The 19,895-nt window shown below is 39.4% G+C and overlaps 1 protein-coding gene across 2 annotated transcripts in view; it reads left to right on the plus strand.

Annotated features, from left to right (window-relative positions):
* erf (Ets2 repressor factor) overlaps positions 1-19,895 on the plus strand; it is a 43,846-nt gene that overhangs the window by 16,148 nt on the left and 7,803 nt on the right. For both annotated transcript variants that reach the window (XM_088010492.1, XM_015001526.2), the window contains one exon: positions 13,542-13,776. In XM_088010492.1, coding sequence (XP_087866618.1) covers positions 13,542-13,776 — 235 coding nt within the window. The remainder of the gene's footprint in view (positions 1-13,541; positions 13,777-19,895) is intronic.

A 19,895-nucleotide genomic window follows, 5' to 3' on the forward strand; every position in this document is an offset into this window, starting at 1 on the left:
ATTAATCGAGTAATCGGATAAAAAAAAATTATAAAATGAAATATTGGTAAATCTGGCATAATACCGGTGTTACTATCAGATATCAATATCAGTCCAATTGTTCACATTTGAGCATCCCTAACAGTTGCTTTTTTGTAGTTTAGAAAACTAACCTGTAACAATAATAGCTCACTTTCTAAGTTAACCAGAAGAAAACTTATAGAAAAATCTGAAATTATATTGAATTTAATAACAAAGAGGCAGGCTCATAAATATGCTTATAAAAAATGTCTACAATCCAGCTTTTAGTTTATGTATTCATCTTCAGTGAGTTTAATAGATTAATTAAACTCACCTTGCCACCTAACCTGTCACGCTTTGGGTTTGAAAATACGGGAAATGCCGCCTGGAGTGGGAGGAGAGGGCGAATGAACGAACATGGGGTGGAGGGGAGGAAATAGACCAGCGGACTGACGAACCGTTAGACCGGGGGACGAACACGGGGGAAGCAATACGGGATATTTACGACACCTTCACTGGTCACACTCAGAAACTCATCTACCAGCCATGTACGATGCGCTCCGCCACCCGTTTCTTCAGACCGGGATATGAAATTTATTGTGCGGTTCGTCGGTAAAGCTACATTTACACGGTAAGCATCAGCTACTCAGCCGCCCGCCCTGTTCAGGCTATCCGCTCACCTCAGCGCTCTTCCCGCCGTTCGCTTTCAACCAGCAGCCCCGGAGGAGAAATGCTGCCGTACTCCAGGCATTCCCCCAGTCATTTTAATGATGCTTATTGGTTCCCCAAAAACGATAAAAAGTCGGGCATTATCATCAATCAATAAAATCCCCACGGACCAATGTTGAAGATTGGACTTTATGCCGCTGAGACTTAGCTTTTGTCAACAACTCAGAGGCGGAAGTGAGAGCTCCGCGCAACGCAAATGAAGTCCCGGCCGGAACACGGTGCGCTAACTAATAAAACATAAATTAACGAAGCTTCGAGGCAGGTAAATTTTCCTCGAGGAATTTTAGTAATCGAGGTACTCGAATCATTCGAGGAATCGTTTCAGCCCTAATCTGCAGAATGTGGCAGTTTGGGTTTTTTCTACCCCATTTGTCAATAAATTGTAAGAATAATCGATTGCTATAATAATCACCTTTTGTTATACCCATGTACTTGAAGTACTGTTTCTTAGATTTTGGAAAAAGTTCTCATGATTATGAAGATAAATAATCATTAATATATGTTACATGTATATCTGATAAACTCTTGCTTTTGAAAAATTGTTTCATCTTATTTATATTAGTTGGGTTTCTGATTGCTGTTCTTAACCTGTTGACTCCAGAAACAGGGCTGCACAATGGATTGAATCAGTTATCTTTGTAATGTAAATGTTTGCAATTACAAATAAGTACTGTGAAGCAATATATCATATTCGAGTGACATGCATTCACTCTGCATGCAAATAAAATATTTGGCTAGTGAGATGTTAATGTTTCCTGAAGTCAGCGAAAATATAGTCAGGTCATAATCAACATCACAGTATTTAGCAATATTATCGCAGTTGCATACTTTCTTTATACTGTAGAGTCACGATAAAACCAAAACAGCAATTATCTTGTAAAAGTTTGAATTTATGCATGGCGGACTATTGACTGGTTGTGAGAATATTAACAGCAGAAAAGCTCAGAGAAGGTAAACTCACTTAAAGCATTTGAGAAATGTGACCTACACAACCAACTTTTGTGTCGTTTTAAATTATGCTTTTACACAACAGAGTGAAAATGTAGGTCAGAACCAGTGCAGATTGTTTAAACTGCCAGAACTTTGGGTTTTCACATATCGGTAGTAAATATGAGGCATATTGAGCTTTTAAATCCTTCTATTGAGTCCTGGTTTGTTAAGTCTTCAAGTTAGTTCACCCAGAAAACATTTCTCCTGACTGCCTTCTTCCTTACTGGATGATTGGTCATATAAATCTTCTCTTAATAAATTAAAATTTAAGGTGGAGAATTTATTCCTGCTGTGTTTGGTGGAAATGGTGTTGTGTATTAATGTCAGAGTTGGTTTTTCAACTTTAATGTCACCTTACTTTGTAAGTCATTGCTTACTTTTTTGCATATTTTTATATCTGTTATGGAAAGACAACAATTGATTTACCCACAAAAAACTATAATATTTATTTTATTTTGGATTTTCTGCCATATCTAAGTCGGTAAAAAACAAAATTTCCCTTTTATTTCTTTGCCTCTTTCTCCTCACGCTTTGTGTTTGACGTCTCGTTTGATCATTCTTTACGAGCCACGAGAACCACTTCTAAAGGTTTTCAGGTTTTTAACAAGCTTTTCTAGTAAAAAAAAGTTTCTCTTTTTCATCCCGCCGACCGAATGCCCAGTTTGATTCGCCTAATCAGCGAAGAACCTGCCCGACTGTGGAGATGTCTGGTTTGGTTGACTTCACTCTGCAGGGTGTCGGCTTCGCTCACTTCCTGCGCACAGACAGATGCAAACTTTAAAACTTTCACTCTTTCTTTTTTTTTTTTCTTTCAATCATTTAAACTAAGTTCATCCTCGTGCCCCGACGGTGGCAGGATGCACTGCAGATCTCCTGCAGGGTAGTCACGCAGCCAGCAGCTCATTACAGGTGAATGTTCTACAGGGTTGTCATTTTCTGGAAGGGAAAGCATGCTCCAACGCGTTCGGCAGCACGTGTACATGCATGTATGTGTTCCTTCGCTGGGAAAACTGATAAGGCTTCAACCTTGGCTCAGGCGCTCCAGATTAGCAGATAGAGTCCTGAGCTGTGAGATCATCACCGATGCAATTGCTGAAGGATTTTGTTTCTCATTAACGCTCGAGTAATGATGCGTTCCCATGAAGAGTTTTATTCCACCCACTCATGCTGCCAGGACCTAATTACGAGCTTTAATTGGATTGGAATTATGAAAAATCAAAACAGCTGTGTAACAATGAAGACTTCGCTGGTTGTATCACATCATAATGACTGACTGAACATGAAGAGGCGCACATTGAAACTGATCCAACACCGATCCGCTTTTTCACTTCCGATCCGATACAGAAAAACGGAGCTAAATTTACTTAATTTAGTCAATTTAGCTAAATTAAATTGACTAAATTAAATCAGTTTTTTTTAAGCCGATACATAAAATGTACTGAATTACAAATTTATTTGATAAATCTGCTCCAGTACCGCACACTTAAATAGCTTTGCAAACTTGGTCAAACATCTAAAAACGATGTTTTTAGATTTTTTTTTAGATCAGTAGTATAACAGCCAATGTAAAAATAAATAAAAAACTGATACTGACAAGCATAGAATTAGACATCTAATCTGACTGAACCAAAGAAGAAGAATGTGGAGAAGTTTCAAGGTATCTTTGCCACAAAACGTGTAAGAAGAAAAAGTTTGGGTGCCAACTTCCTGCCTCTGACTGTGGAGTTGGGACCTGCAGGAAGGTTTCAGAAGCAGCCAGGAAGTCACTTTTCTGCTTTTTCCTCTGACTGAACTCAGTTTGATCTAATTAGAAAGATCTGTGATAGATAAATCTTTTTTCCCTGTAAACATTCCTCTTGTTGCTTTTTTTGTTGCTTTTCCAGCTCATTTGAAATGTGGAGGCAGTCCGCAGCAAGAAACATTTTGTTGTGTAAATATAGAGTAAAAAAAAAGACAGGAGAGTGTTTGAACTTTACGTTTATTAAGCAACAAAGCAAGATTTGTAATGACAAAATACATTTTCTTTATCGTTCTGCACATGACAGTAATGTGACTCCCTGCTCTGAAACTGTCCATCCCTAAACGGTGAAACATTGTTGAATTATTGGTTTCAGAGTGCAGGAAGTACCAAAGACATAGAAGCCAGATTCTAGCTCTGAGATCTGAGGAAGGGACTCGGATAGCGTGTTTTCTAGATGCTTTGTACTTTTTTTTTTTTAGCATTTCACTTTGAAATAGGGGATATTTATCAACATTTATGGAGCATTTGAGTCAGAGTCGAGCGCATGCTATGCATGCACCATAAATTGTTTGTTCACATCGGTGTATGCGCTGACATCGGTCTCACCGCGCCCTCACTTTGGGGTTCCTACACTTCACTACTTCAGTTTGGTTTAGACCAGAATATGAGTCTAATGTGGGGGTTTTTTCCCTCAAATGACTGAGTGCACCTGAATGAATGCATTCACACCAGCGCTGTTTAGTCCACTTCAGTCAAACCCCGGTCTGTTTTTCTGGAAAGTTTGTTTGAGGAGGTGTGAATCAAACTGATTGGAACCAAAAAAGCGAAATCTGGTCCACCTACAAACTTTGATCTGGTTTCACTGGAAGTGCACATGTGAACGGCAAGTGGACCAGAGACTGATTCAAAGGCAGGAAGTGAACTACTGTGCAGGGCATTCTGGGTAAATGCAACCAAAACAAATGCACGTGTCTAGCGCTTACGAGAGAAATGTCTTATGGTCTTTTACCAAAGACAACAAAGAAATCCTTCAGCTGCTAACATCAGACTCCACTCTATTTTCGATGACATTTTATGAAGAAGAGAGTTGCGTTCATGTCTTTTTTGGAGATTTTGTGTCGTTTCCTTGAGTGGTTCTTGGTGCAGCGCCCCCACAGGCGAGAAGGGGAACAAGTTTTTCAATTGGCTTAGATTGATGCAGTGCAGTGTGAAAGCAAACCATACCAGCTGAAAATGTAAGAAATAAACTGAGTCTACTGCATTATCAGGTGGGAAAAAACCTTAAAATACAATTTAAAAAATTAATCTAGTCTCTTTCCAACAACTTTATTTTAATAGATCAGAAAAGTGTCATCTGATTTTTGTGTTCAAGCTTTTCATTGTACAATTATTGCTTTTCCTGGAACGTTTCCCGTCTCTCTTCATGCCCTTCTGTCTCATGTTGTTTGTCTTGCGGCTGAAAAGGTAACTCTAGCTCACCTTTAAAAGCTTCTGTCTGCATCCTGGTTGGAGATTATTCTCAGTTCTCTTTAGCTGGTATCCTCTAACCTAGGATGTGTGTCTTTAAGCCGAAGTGATCATGTGAAACCTGAGGGTTCACGCTGTCCTCGTTTCTCTTTGATCTTTTTTTTGTCTCTTTCTCCGTCTCATCCTCATCTCTATGTTTCCACCTGAGTTCCTCCTCGTGCCGCCTCCGACTCCTCCCTGCTGTAAGCCCCTGGCTCCTCGCATCTGTACTCCATCCTTTAAGGGCAATTATGAGCTCAGTTCAGTGAGGAGAAGATTGTTTTTAAACAGCAGTTTGAGGCTCAGACCTCCTCATTAAAGCGGCGTTAGGCTGTCTTTTTGTGATTCCAGTGTGGCAGAGGGATGGTTATTGTAAAGTAAACATGGAAACCAGACAGTTTGATGAAGATGGCCATAAGTTGATCATTGTAAACTGTTTGTTATTTTGGATTTCCTAGCTTGCAGCAGGGTGTTTATTTGTGTTTTTTTCCCCCCCAGAATATAACCCGCCCAGCAGAGATTCCCCGTTTCCTGCTCTGTACCCATTTATTTCCTGCTTTTCTGCGCTGTCCTGATCCCGGCGCCGATAAACCCGATGCAGATCCCAGCCGGCCTGTTACCTCCGCGCGTTGCTCTGCGTGCCCCTGCAACGCACACCGACCTTTCCACAGGCTAAATTTAGATCCGGCAAAGAATGAGAGGAAGGGAGGGAAAAATAAACGGGGGATAGATGGATAGATGAAGTAGCGTGCTGCAGAAACTTTTTTCTTTCTGCTAGAGAAAACAGTTTTCTATTGGAGGCTCTGTTTGCTCTTACCCCCTCTAACAATACTCCAGTGATGTTAATCTGTTATTATGAGCAGCGGTCCAACGTCCGTGACGTCAGATTCCCCGAGGAAAGCCGAGCTGCGTGTCGAACCTGCACACTCACTGATTGCTGGCGTGTTTCTCTTGGAAAGGAGAACGCAGGTGGCTCGGTTCTGCAGGCTAATGGGGAATTCTGCTTTGCTCTTTTTCTATATTTAGACTCAGCCGAGGTCTGAAATGCTGCGTTTCACCTCTTCCTGTCTGGAGCGGAGTTTGTTTTATTGTACAAAGGCTTTTGTCCCGTGAGAACTGAGTGTTTGCTTGTACACTTCCTGAAAATTACCTGATCACTGAGGGGCAGAGCTGTCTTTAAAGACTAATTTGACTCCAATAATCTTTAACAAAGATGATTATGATACATTAGCTTTATTATTTGGTGGTGCTTCTTAATCAATTCTATCAAACCAGAAAGTTTCACTCCATGTAGTGTCTTTCTCAGAAAGTGATAAATAGATGCCTCTTTTTCTTGTTACAAATTTTTGAAGTTTGCGAATGTTTTCAAACCCTAGTTAGTTGACAGTTCTAGCCTCCAGAACAAACTGTACAAAACTCCATTAATCACAAAATTGTGCAAAGTGAAATTACAAAAATAAATTTGCTTAACGGAAACACGGCAATTTTGCAAAAACTTGTTTTTTTGATACTTTTTTGTGCTAGGATGAGGTGGTTCACTTTATTCACATCACAGGCGTCACGTGATCAACAGCTGGGTGTTACTATTGGTGGAAATGACAGAGCCTAAAAATCATTTTTCCTTCAATAAAGACTAATAAACACACGGACAAGGTCGCGCTTTGTGTTTAAATATAGACTGGTTCCTCACTGAAATTAGTCATTTGCTGCTGTGTTGAGGCTGAGTAAAAGTCACTTAAAGGATCCAGTCATACATTCTGTTGTAGCGCTAAAACGTCTTCTGAGAGCGATTTAAAAATAAAGTTCACTTTAATCAAACTCTTGTTTGTTTGCCTAGAAAGTCCAGGGAGCTGTGAATGCAAAACCAAACTCTGATTCAGACCAAAGAAGCAAACTTTGGTCCACTTACAAACCTCAGCCTCTGTTTGGTTAAAGTGAACTCTGGTCCGTTTCAAATGCATGTGTGAACATCATGTAGACTACAGCCCAGGGCATTCTGGGCAAATCTAACCAACACAAACGCGCATGCTAGCACTAGCAGCAGAAATGACTCATAATCCTTCACCAAACACAAAACAGAAATCCTACAACCGCTAAAATCCAATTTCACTCCGGTTTTGTTTACATTTCGTGAAGAAAGTTGTGCTCAGTGTCTTCTTCAGAGGTTTTGGTGGTGTTTCCTTCAGTGGCTTTTTTTGGTGCTGCGCCCTCACAGGCGAGGAGGGGAATAAGTTTTTCAAAGTTTTTAGAACCACAGCAGCTGAAAATGTAACAAATGTTTCAATTTTAGTTCCTAATCAAACCAAGTCTATTAGGTGTGGAAGCAGCCTGAATCGCTTTCTGAACATTTCTTGTAGCAGAAAAGGACAAGGGATTAAACTTGTCCAGTATATTAGATCTGAACAGTCCAGTTTCTCTCTCTCTCTCTCTTTTAACTAGCTAAATAAAATAAATTATTTTCCAGACCAATACAAGCTAAAATAACAGCACAGATGCCAGGAAGCTGGGTGGTGTACTTCTGGTTTCTTCTAGTTTCATTCCCATCTTTGTATAAGTAGCAGACTATTACAGCAATCAGATCTTCAACATCTGTGACCATCGGCCCAGTCCACTAGGAACATAAAAACCAGCCATAATTTATATTGGGTGATGCCATCTGTATCTGGTGCATCAGATTAAAAAGTTAATGCAAACTTTAGAGCAGCTGTAGTACACAAGATCAAACGACAAACGTTAATAATTTAGCTGCAGCATCACCTGTCCTTCTAGATTCTCTCCGTTAATGTTTCCAAGACAGGATTTCGGAACCGCAGCAGCATCATTTATGTTTGCCAGCATCATGCAGCAATAAACCGATAATACCACCACTGCCATTTATCTGGACCCAGGCCCAAAACTTCAAACTCCCATGGCAACTTTTTCCGTTACAGAATCTCATTTTGTCTCGTTTGTCGTGACTCTGCTGTTTATTTTCGGCGCTGAAAGCTCCGGTTGCTAGGACACGGTTTGTCTTAGGAGAGGCTGAGCGAGGGAGGGACCCGTATGAAAAGGGAAAAAAGAAAGAAACGGCAGCAGCGTTGAGGGGGAGAAAGGCGAAATCTGTGAAAGCTTAACGACAAACGAACGAGCTATGAGTCAGCGGGGACATCTGCAGCGCACACGCAGTGGGCATGGTTGCTATTCCTGCGCTCTGTCTGTGTGCTCTGCGCACCCACGCATGAACCCACTTACCTCCTCACTAACCTGTCTCGTGTATCTTTGTACTTTGTGCCGGTGAAATATTAGCTCACCTACTTTAGTTTAAAACACCCTGACTGTACACATCGAACTTTCCTACACGCCCCGTCGTTTAGCAGCAGCGTTTTTTGTCATGGCGCCTCACCTGTCCCCAGTGACACCCGGCTTATTGTCTGAAGTATGAATCATATGCTCAGACCAAATTAGTAATCTGTCTTCAGATGGCTGCTAGCTATCTCAGCCAGCTTGTCTGTCTCAGTTGGCGTTCCCTCTGAGCTCCACAGGAGGTCTGAATGCAGCATGTGGTCCATTAGTCATCAGGAACGATTCGGTTTTCCTGGATTTATGACGCCGTTTCTCAAATCTTTATTGGTTAAAACACAAAGTTGCTGCATCTGATGCTTTCGGCCATTAGATTAACATGAAGGAAAGCAAGAAAGTTGCATTTTTATCATATATAAAGGATGTATTCAGGGTTTATGTGTAGTATAAAGTTTTTCCAGTTTTCCAGACACAAGTTTTTCTCCATGCTCTGAATTTTTGGAAATGTGTTGCAGGATGTTGTGCAGCTGTTGGCTTTGCATCACCACATGTTTCTATTCAAAACTTTCCTTCCAATTTTTTTTCTTTTTATAAATCTAACTCGGATTGCAACAAACGATTATTATAGTAAATGATTACTCTGACGATTAGTTAATTACAAATTGGCACCTTCTGTAGATTTTTTTATTTAACTACTCAAGCTTTTTTTTTACACATTTATGCAAATAATTAATTTAGTTTTTGAAAAAATAAGAAAATAAAGAGTTTATTGCTTCAATGCAATGTCAGCATTCCTTTAGTATACGTTTAGTCATTTGTAGCAAAGGAAAAATACCATCTACTGATCATTTTTTGGATTAACAAATAGATTGATATAGTAGATTTTTATTCACACAATCTGAACCAGGTGAAGCTAAAAATGCAACTTGAGCTTAAAGTAGAAAAGATTTGTAGACAAAGAAGAGTTTGTAATCTGAAATACAAAATACATATATTTTAGTTTTGTCTTAATTACCACTCTGGCTGAGCTGTTCTTTTAGTAAATAAGCTTTTTAAGAGTCTGTATATTATTATAATCATAATCAATGGCATAATAATGCAAATACACCCTCTCATAGTCTAGTAAACTTTAATTTCTTACAAAACAATCCACACTGGAACTGGAAGATATTTTAAATACTCAAAATAAAATAAAACAACAAATGATTAATACAAAGGAAGTAAAAACCACACCAACTGAAACCATAAATAAAACTGGATTACAAACGCACATAAAGTTGCCTTTCAGAATACATTAATCATCAGAATGGAAATTCACTTGAACTCTATTTAAATTATTTGATTCATTGCTTATTGCAACGAGCTTACTTTCTAGGCATGCGTTTGCTTAGTTTTGCTTTTCATATGAAACTCAAGTTTTTTTTTATCAGGTTCAAATTATTTTAATGATTTTTAAAGGCCAGAACAAGAAAGGATCATCGGTATTGCAGGAAAAAATCAGTTTGAAGCTATTAAGTTCAGTACTGTGGTGTTTTTTAAAGTCAGTGTTTATTTCTGTTCAACTTCAAAGGCAACCAAAGAGTTCAATAGTTAGTCTTTAACCTCTAAATTGTGTAACTATATTGATGAATATTGATACAGTGTAGATCCACAGCCTTGAACTTGACCTTTGGCTATAATGTGGCAACGCTGTTCACTAGCAGCCACACTAAAATCTGACTGAATAGTTTGTTCCTGTCTGAGTGGGCTTCTAGTTTAATGACAGGCTTCTGTTTAATGTGTTACTTTGACAGGAGCTGCTATTAAAACCCGGATTGTTGCCAGGTCTCTGCCGGCTGCATGCGCTGAACTTTGCTGCGTTTCACACATTCAGGGCTGGACTTTGGTGTTGCTCTCCCCAGCTCTCTTTTTGCATGACTCACTTTGGGTTTTATCAGCAGGTGTAAATGCTGTCAGTCTGGGTGGAGATTAGAGAAAGTGTGCATTAAATTAACCAATGAGCACGTGCAGATTTGTAAATAAACAACCAAACACCTCCTTTTACTACCCGTTTGGTTTATTGTATATTTAAAAAAACAAAAACAAATTGGCAACACAAACTCATTTCTAATGAAAAACTAGGTCTGCAATTTAAACTTTTTTGTACTTTATCTTTTTGCAAACAAAAGCTTTTGTGTGTTTTATGTAATAAAACAACACACATTAGTACAACCTTGAAGTGAAGTGATACTTTACTCTCATAGTCCTACATAAAATCAGCCAGTTGCCTTCTGAGGTGACTCAGCTCATTCTGGTTTGTAGAGCCGCCTCTCCTGCACGTCTTTTATGGCGTCTCTACCTGCTTCTACAGGTAGAGATGTTTTCGACCTCAGATTGGATGGAGAGCATCTAGTGAGGGTCAGTAGTCAAGTCTTGCTGCAGATTCTTAATTGTGTTTAGGTTTGGACTTTGACTTGATCATCCTAACACTAAAAATAGGAGTGTGCCAAGAAAAGCACACTCCTATTTCACAAAAGAATTCAGATTCTCATTTACTATGATTCAGAATTAATTAAAAAATAAAACAAATTCACTGTTTGTCAACCGCCATTTTGTTGCTACGCTGGACATCTGACGTTACTGGGAAGTACATATATAATTAGGGGTGCAAATTATCAGTTAATCTAAAGTTGATAAGTGGCCATTTACTTAAAAAACCTGAATTTCCTTTGTATCTAGGGGGCCAACCGCCTTTCCGTAACATAAAGGGTAAAACTTTCCATATGTTGACACTGCTTGAGTTCTGTTAAAGTGAAACTTAAGGAGGTTGTTGAGTGTTTATATTTCAGAACAGAACTGCATAAAGTGCATTTCGCATCCCATTCTGGTATGACCCCGCCACCTTTATTTCTGTATTAACTGGCAGATTACAACATTAAAAAAGGTCTAAGCATAGGATATTAATCAATCAATTGGAAGTAATTTTAATCTTATAAACCATTTGTCGAGAATGAATCATATTTTGATTAATTGTACACAATAAAGCGAAAACAAAAGAGAGAGAGATTCATCTGGCTCAATCTATGTTGAAGGCAAACATTTGGACTCAATTTTGATTTTTACCGAATACCAGGGAAGACTGGGCATCACTGCTTGCAATATTTGCACACAGTGAATGTAAATTGCAATGTTGTCATCCACGGCGGAGGTTATTTGCAGAAAGGTGGCGCTCTCTTCATGACGCTTTGTAAAACCAAAATGGAGGATGCAGGGAGGGAGTGGTGCCGTTTAACAGAGGGAGTCGATGTTGACTTAAAGTTTTATCACATTATTTTGTGGTAATGTTTGGATAGCAATTGAAAGTCACGAAATGAACCATCTGTTACTTTTGTTTTTTAGTGTAATTGTATGACTGTGACTGCATGGTACAGTTACACAAACCCCAATACAAAAAATATATATTTTATTTTGTTCTGCTTGGATTCCCGTTCTCCACGAGTGTCTGCTGAGTTTTGGTCTTTATGATGCTAAAGAACCTCTGAGACCAGAACCAGAACATCTGGATTTATTCTGAGATTCAATTAAGACACAGCTGGGCCCATTTACTAATTGGCTGGCTTTGAAGGCGATTGTTTGCACTAGATATTATTTTGGTGGCAACATATGAATATACACCCCACTTTTCAAGGTTTAGTTTTTAATTGAAAGCTCCACTTCTTTATGTCAGACTGAAAAAGTGAATTTTATTTTAAGAAGAGCTCGAGAAAAGTAAATATTCCTAAAACATGTGTTAAACAGTCCAGACTTCCTGTAAAATACAGAGTTAGGAGCTCACGTCTGTTTTTCGTCTACGTTTTTTTTGTGGTTCTTCTCCACTGTTACTGTGAGCTTTAATAAAGTTCCTCCTATCAAACGCAGAAAGCAGTAAAGGATAAAAGGAGTAAAAAGTACAGTTGCATCATATGGCGTGTTCGGGTAATGACCGCATACATTGAGGCGTGTCGTGTTGCATCATCCTGCTGTGATCAATCGGACGCAGAACGACGGCGTGGCGGCGGCGGCCGTGACCATGTACGCCGCCGCTGCACACATACAAGGGGCTTTAAAGTGTGGGAAACAAATTGTAATCTTGGTATTTAGACGAGCACGATTTTTTACAGCAGTTGCATAAACACACACACAGAAAGAGAGAGGGAGAATTAAGCTTTGTTATATTGTGCCCATATGTTTCCCAGCCTGAGTTTTCTCAGCCTGATTGCCAAGGCACATCTGGTCCTAATAAGGTGTGTGTGTGTGTGTTTCTCTATGTGTATGCATGCGTGTGTGTGTCACTACGCCTCCGCTCTCCAGCCTTTCAGTCTGGCCTTCTGCACAAGTAGTGTTGAGTCTTTTACTGCGCTTGCAGCATGAAGCCCATACTTTTAACCTTTGCATAATAGTGTGTGGCTCGCAGAGTGTGTCCTGATAGTAGTTATCAGGCCGTATCTCATATTTAGTCTGCTCGTGTTTCAAGGCCTGATAATCTCTTAAAACAGTGTTGATTTTCCAGCTTTGATGCTGATAGGGGCAGTGGTTTGATACATCGGCCGTCTGTGGGAACAGATTCAACTGGAGTGATCATCAGCTGCAGCTTGAGGCGACAATGATTGGGGTTTACATTTTGCTCGTTTTCTAAGAAAGAAATTACAGATGACAGAAAAGTAGTTTTTCAATCGTTCTTTCTGTTTTATACAGTAGAGTATCAGAGCCAGTTCACTTACTTAACAAGAATATAGGCATAATATTAGCAAAAAAAAATGTATAGGAAAAAAATTACAAGAAAAAAAAGTTTGACATGACCAGCTCAGTTTGTGGTTCTTTCTTCGAAATAGTCTGTTTTACATAATCATTTCAAAGTCCTGATAATGATTTGATGCTGATGTGATAACAGAGGAAGTATTTCTACTCAGAATTATTTGTGAAACTTGTAGAACTTCACAATATGCTCAACATTCTTCATTTTATGTTGTTTTTTTATGTTCTCATAAAATTACCACTTTATTCTCCTTTTCATCGTCATTGTTGACCCTAATTCAAAGTTTAAATAAACAGAAACTGTAAGACATGCTTGTCTAACAAGATGGCCGCCATGGATGTACTGACTTCACTCTAAACTATGGAAACCAAACAACATTGATGGGGAGGGAATCCAGATTTTCCAAAAATAAAAACTTCAAAAACCCAAAGCTGGATTTATCGTCCAGCCCTGCAACTGAACATGAAGTGTTTTCTGTGGTGAAACATCAGTAAGATGTTTTTTTCTGTGTTTTTCCTGCAGGGTTCGCCTTCCCGGAGTGGGCCTACAAGCCGGAGTCGAGCCCAGGCTCCAGGCAGATCCAACTGTGGCACTTCATCCTGGAGCTGCTGAGGAAGCAGGAGTACAACGACGTGATCGCCTGGCAGGGCGACTACGGCGAGTTCGTCATCAAGGACCCGGACGAGGTGGCCCGCCTGTGGGGGGCCCGGAAGTGCAAACCGCAGATGAACTATGACAAGCTGAGTCGGGCTCTGAGGTGAAGCTTTCTGCCTTTTCTTCTTTAATTCACCAGAACTCGGGTTGGTTAAGAAGTTCAGACTCGACTTTACTCTGCAGGCATGTTTAGGTAGTTTTCTCTCCTCTCCAGTAAGGTTTTAATTAATTTTTTTAATTAAAGGTGGCCTCTTATGTGTCCCCTCCCCCCAATTCAACACTTACAATTTTACGTGAAAACGGCTGTAATTCAGCCTGGGATTTAGCTGAAGTGTTTTCCAGATCGAGATAAGGCTTTGCCTAAATCTGTTCTGCCATCCAGGCATCATCCCTTCATCCTTCCATCCATCTCTTATCCATCCATCCATCAGTTTCTCCGTAACACCTTATGTGTATCCGTCAGTCTATCTCCATCCATCCATTCACCCACCTAACCCCTTGGTCCATTTATCTCTCGGTCCATCCAATTATCAGTCTATCCGTGTGTCTCTTTGTCTAGTCATCCCTTCATCTTTCTTTTTTTATCCTTTCATTATTCACCCTCACTCTTCCTCTCTGGTCTCTTTTACATTTGTGTCTGTAGAAATGTCTTCCATTGGTCCATGCTACACTTTTATTGTTAAACATTGACTAAAAGGACAGAAAACTCCAGAAATTTGCGTAAATAAAAGGACGAAACTTTGATGAAACTTTGACCTGAAAAGTGCAGGCCATCTGGGAAAGAGAGGAGTGGTTTTCAGGTTTGTTCTCCATCTTTTCTCGTTGTGTTGGGTCGTGGTGGCGGCTGTTTGTGTTGTGTAATTAAAAGGACCTGTCATGTTTTGAAGCAGCCTCTGCTCTCCGCGCCGAAGCTCCAGGGTGACGGCCAATTTAGAAACACACACCTTCACCCACTGCGGAGCACATGTGGGATGCTGCTGGGTTTTATTTAGCCACCAGTATGTTCTCATCCTTATTTACACACACACACACACGCACAGTCACGCAGACATGCCCACACACACACACACACACACACACACACACACACTCTTAACACCCTGCTCCGTGTCAGTCCTCCTCCAGCCCATCTGTCCTGTCTGCTTATGAACTTTCTTCTTGCAAGAAGATTGTATTTTATGCCATTTAAATATTTATAAAAAAACACAATTTATCATATGTGATTTTAAATTTAAGCAATTCATGATGCACTGATTTAGCATCAAAAATTAAACTATCTGGACTGAAATGAAACCACACGATGCATGAATGAAGAGCAGAGATGTTCAGGTTTCAGGCACTTCCAGGAACCTGGTGGGGCATTTTTACATACAGCACAGATCAGTCAATCTAATTTTATTTGTATAGCACATTTCAGATATAGAAACAAAGCTTCACCTTAATGGATAGTTTGAATAAGCAAACATGTCTGGCATCTATTAACACAAATGCGCCATAAATTGCTAGATAATCTGTCTGACTGAAACAAGATGCAGGCTGTTTTAAGGTGCAGGAAGAAGTGAAATGTTTCAGTTTTGGATGGGATCTAAAGTCTCTTTGTATTTGACCTGCTGATTGCTGGTCACTGGGAAAATTGGCCACTTACAATAAATTGCTAATTAATTGGTGCTTTGGAGCACTGATTGCAGGACATTAAGGTGGTATTTAGTGTCAGTGCTTGTATTTGGAAAGTCAGTCTGTCCTAGACTCTTCAGAACATCTAAAGTTTTATCAGCACGTAAACAATCGGTTTTAAAGATGAAGTCTTACTTTCTCTCTGATCTGAGCGTTTCACATCAACGACAAGCTGGAACCGAACTCTGCTAGTTTCTTTCTTGTGGTTTCTGGAGCTTTTATACGAACCGCAGGCCGTTAATTGATTCTGACGTCGTTTGAAGAAACTTCCTTTAATCTTTGATGCTTCTCTTCGTCTTTTGAAGTGAGCTAGCAGTGGTGCACACGTGTGCTTTCATTCATGCATGTACAGTATGCACGTGTTGCTATGTTACTGCATTTTATGGATGAAATATGACTCCTCTGTCTATTTTAAACAAAGATATTTGATAAGAAGAGGCGTGTGTCAATGCATTTTAAACTCGCCTGCTTCCTCCTGGTGTTTGCTTCTTTCACAGCTCTGCTCCGGTTTGCACCTTTGCTAAAACCCAGATGTTTACTGTTTGGAAAGGATTCACCACATGTCCTCCATGTGCTCTGCTTAGATTCACATTGAGTGGTCCACACGTCCCAGCTGGAATATTTACTTCATCCAGAAGTTTACAAATCTTTCTGATTTTGTTAACAACTACCTACTACCTGTTGACAACCTACTAGGAGTGCAGTCTGTGCAAGTAGGTAGGAGTGTACAGATTGCAATCTTCGGCCTGATCACCGTTCTGTAAAAAGACTCACAATTCACATTTTGATCAATACCATAAGTTGACAATTATTTCAATAACTGATTCATCACAATTAATCGGACTCATCATTTCAGCCCTAAATGTTTTAACGTTGCTGAACATCTCAGACTAAACATTTCAGTACATTCAAGCCATTTTTCTGATGAAGACGAACTTTGTAAAGAGAATTTCTTAAAAATGTTTAAATTGTCTCTTTTTGAGTCTGCATTCCCTAGTTAACTATTAATTGATTACTAAATTAGCTGACAGTTCAGATTCATCATGTCAGCAGTAGTTTTTAATTATTCTAGATAAAAGAAAAAAGAAACAATATAGTCACAGAGGAGTACTTTTCAAACTGAATTTAAAAAAACAAACTCTAGATTTCAAGATTAATCTTTGTCAAAATGTTGAAATTTGCAAAAAAAGAACAAAACAAAACAACTTTAAAGCGTCAATGTACAATATTGATTCCAAGATCTTCTCTAAGATTATAAAGTCAAACATTTGTGCTTGGAATCGTCTAGGAAGGAAGATCCACACCTGCAGTCATCAGGATTCATATTGTCTCTTATTGATCAGTACTGATGAAGGCGGCCTGCCTGCTGTACCCACCTGTTTGTTCCTGAGTGATTAAATGACCTCAGCTCTTCATGATCTGATTACTTCCCCTGCTCACAGTTCCGGCCGGTTTTCTCCGATTGCCGCTTTGTGCGGCCGCTCTCCATGCGAGAGTGTGGGAGTTCATTGCAGCCGTTTCTTTCAGAAGAGGCCCTTCACTCTTTGAGTCACCGAGGGGCTCGATGAGCCCCTGCTTTCTCCCTCCTTTGTGAAAAACTCCCGTGACGAATATCGTGTCCACGCTGGATTCAGCCTGAGCAGAATGACTCATATCCCCACCATTGTGTGATTTCTGTAACCGTCGCTCCTAATGTGACCGATCACCTCAAGTTGTCGTTTCTTCATGTTTACCTTCAGTTTCCTGAAGATTAATCATCTCTCTTCCTGTGCCAGAATGAATATTTGTTACGCATGTGTCCGTAAATAATAGTATTGATCTTTATGGATGGATGGATGTGTAAAAATGAATTGATTGATGCATAGGGCGCAGTTGTACAAGCTTTTATAATCTCTTTCAGCCTGCACTACAAAAAATAAAAATACTGTCTACTAATTTGTTTCTTTTGGGATTAATATTTGAATTGGCATAATGGGAGATATTTTTCCATGCAAGTGGGGAAAAAAAGGCATTTGAGGAGTTCTGGGTTGAACAGGTTTACATATTTTTCATATTAAATGCAAAATGTAATATTTTGTATGTTTCCCAGCAAATAACCATTTTTCAAGTCTGTTAACGATTAATCGCTTACTAAATTAGTTGACGATTATTTCAATAATCGATTAATCACAATTAATCCAGTCCTAATAAAAAGGGGTTCCACTGCAGATACTTTCAGTTGTATAACCTGCCAGTGGAGTAGCATTTCTTTAATCAATAATAAGGAATTATTGACCTGAAACAAGCCCCTTTATCTTGCTGAAATGTTGGTCAGTTTTGTCTTATTTCAAGTTTAATAAAACATTTGCACTAGAAAATACTTGGTAAGATTTTGTGTTTTTGCAGTGTGAACCAGATATCCATCCTTAAATCCAGTGCAGATTCACCCACCGAGCTCCTCTGTGCTTCATGTAACTGGAAATGATACGTATTACATTTCCCAGAATGAAGTCGCCAGTCCCTGCTGAATGAGGCTCTACGATTTACTTGTTTTTGTGTAAAGAAGTATGAATGTGGCTGTTGGTGAGTCACACTGAGCCATTTTCTTGTCTTTTGGAGGAGCTGTCAGCAGCTGCCTATTCACTCTTTGCATCACTCTGTGTGCTGACGATGACTAATGCACTCCTACTAATGGAGCCGCCTGGATAAGACTAAATCTGAATGGATGTCTCACCTCCTTCAGGCTTACAGTGAGGCTTTGAATTGAAGCGTTGTGTTCAGTCAGGAAGCGGCCTGTTTATGGAGGTTTACATCACTCTTTCCATCAAGAACTCCCCTCCTTTGACAGCATTTTGTTTCTTTAAGCTGTATTGATCAGTCTCACTGTGCATCATTGTATCTTTACCCATTTTGTTTGGTGTGTTTGCTCTTTTCTGCACCAAACAGGCTTTTCCTGGCTTATTTCTTTGAGAGCTGACCCACCTGGATGGTCTGTGTGGGGTTTTATTCTAAGGATTGTAGCATAAAAGAGAAAAGAAATGTTCTGCAGTTTCGTTGATGGAGGCTGTAGTTTTGAATACAACGGAAGGAAGGAATTATTATTCCTATTTATGCATCAAAGAACCTTTGACGATGTTTTATAAGTCTGTGCTTTCATGCACGTGGAGAAAAGCAAAGTGTCGAGCCTCTAATCAGGGGTCCACAACCTTTACGATCCAAAGAGTCACTTTTACCCTCAATCCAGATTTATAAATTGCTTACAGCCACAAATATCACATGACCTTTTGGAAAAAATGACAACGGGTCATTTTTAGTGAATTTCTAATTAGGACACATTATTTCCATTTTTAGGTTTTAAGTTGTGGTGGGACTCTATTAAGAAAAAATAATTTAGTTTATTGCAGGATCTATGTGGAAAATTCACTTTTTGCTTGTTTTTATACTTCTATCCTGGTCTTTACTGCTTCTAGAAACCATTCAACACTAAAAACAACCCCATGTAACCATTTTCTACCAATAAGTTGATGGGTTTTGTTGTCTGAAAACAAGCCGTTTCAAAAACCCATTGATTAAGTCCAGTTGCTAGGTAACTGGGTAGAGCCCAGTTACCTAGCAACCGAAGCGGAGCTCCGCCCACTCCACTATTTGAAGACGAGCCCGATTGGTCAGCTGGTTTTAGTGCTTAACATTCAGAAACCTCTGCTGCATCCTTGATGGTTGTGCCTCTTCAGCATCAACATGTGTGGTTTTACAGCCATTTTCAAGAGTCTAAAGGGCTCTTGGGGGCGTGGCCAGCAACAGGTTATTTGCATAAAAGTGACAGAGCCCTAAAACGGCTCATTCTGGAAGTTCATAAACAGCAGAACTGAGGAGCTAAAATCTCATTGTATGAGAATGACTGTGTTCTTATAACCCACAGACATTTCCTAACTTACTTAAAAGGAAGCATAATATATCCTCTTTAATATAAATATTACAGAGGACATATTGTGACAAATTTGTCACAATATGTTAATAAAAATGTTTACATTTTTACAGTGGACCTCAAGTATTCATGAGAGTTAGAGACCAATAGCTGCTGAAACAGCAAAACTAAATAATAAAAAAAACAATTATAACTGCTTATTTTAATAATTCAAACACTCAACATGCATAAATACACATATTAGAAACCATCTTAGCATTATTGCATAAACTTTAAAAAGCTGTTAGTTTATAAATCACTGAATGGTGCAGCATCAAAATACATTAAGGATCTGCTGGTGTTGTATGAACTTTCCAGACCGCTCTGGTTCTGGTTCTGGCTCTGGCTCTGGTTCTGGTTCTGCTCTGCATCCCCAGAACCAAACATGGAGAAGTAGCATTCAGCTTCTATGAACCACAAATCTGGAACAAACGTCCAGAAAACTGTAAAACAGCCGAAACGCCGAGTTCCTAGACTAAAAACTAGCGTTGCTTTTGAAACAATATAAATGAAACACTGACCAAGATTTTTTGTGTTTTTATGATGTGAAGCAGTTTGTTGCTGAAATGTGCTAGAAAAATAAAATTTCGATTGATTGGTTTGAT

This window comes from Poecilia mexicana, unplaced genomic scaffold (assembly GCF_051168715.1).
Source record: "Poecilia mexicana isolate PSO_F unplaced genomic scaffold, ASM5116871v1 scaffold_11, whole genome shotgun sequence".
Classification (NCBI taxonomy): Eukaryota; Metazoa; Chordata; class Actinopteri; order Cyprinodontiformes; family Poeciliidae; genus Poecilia; species Poecilia mexicana.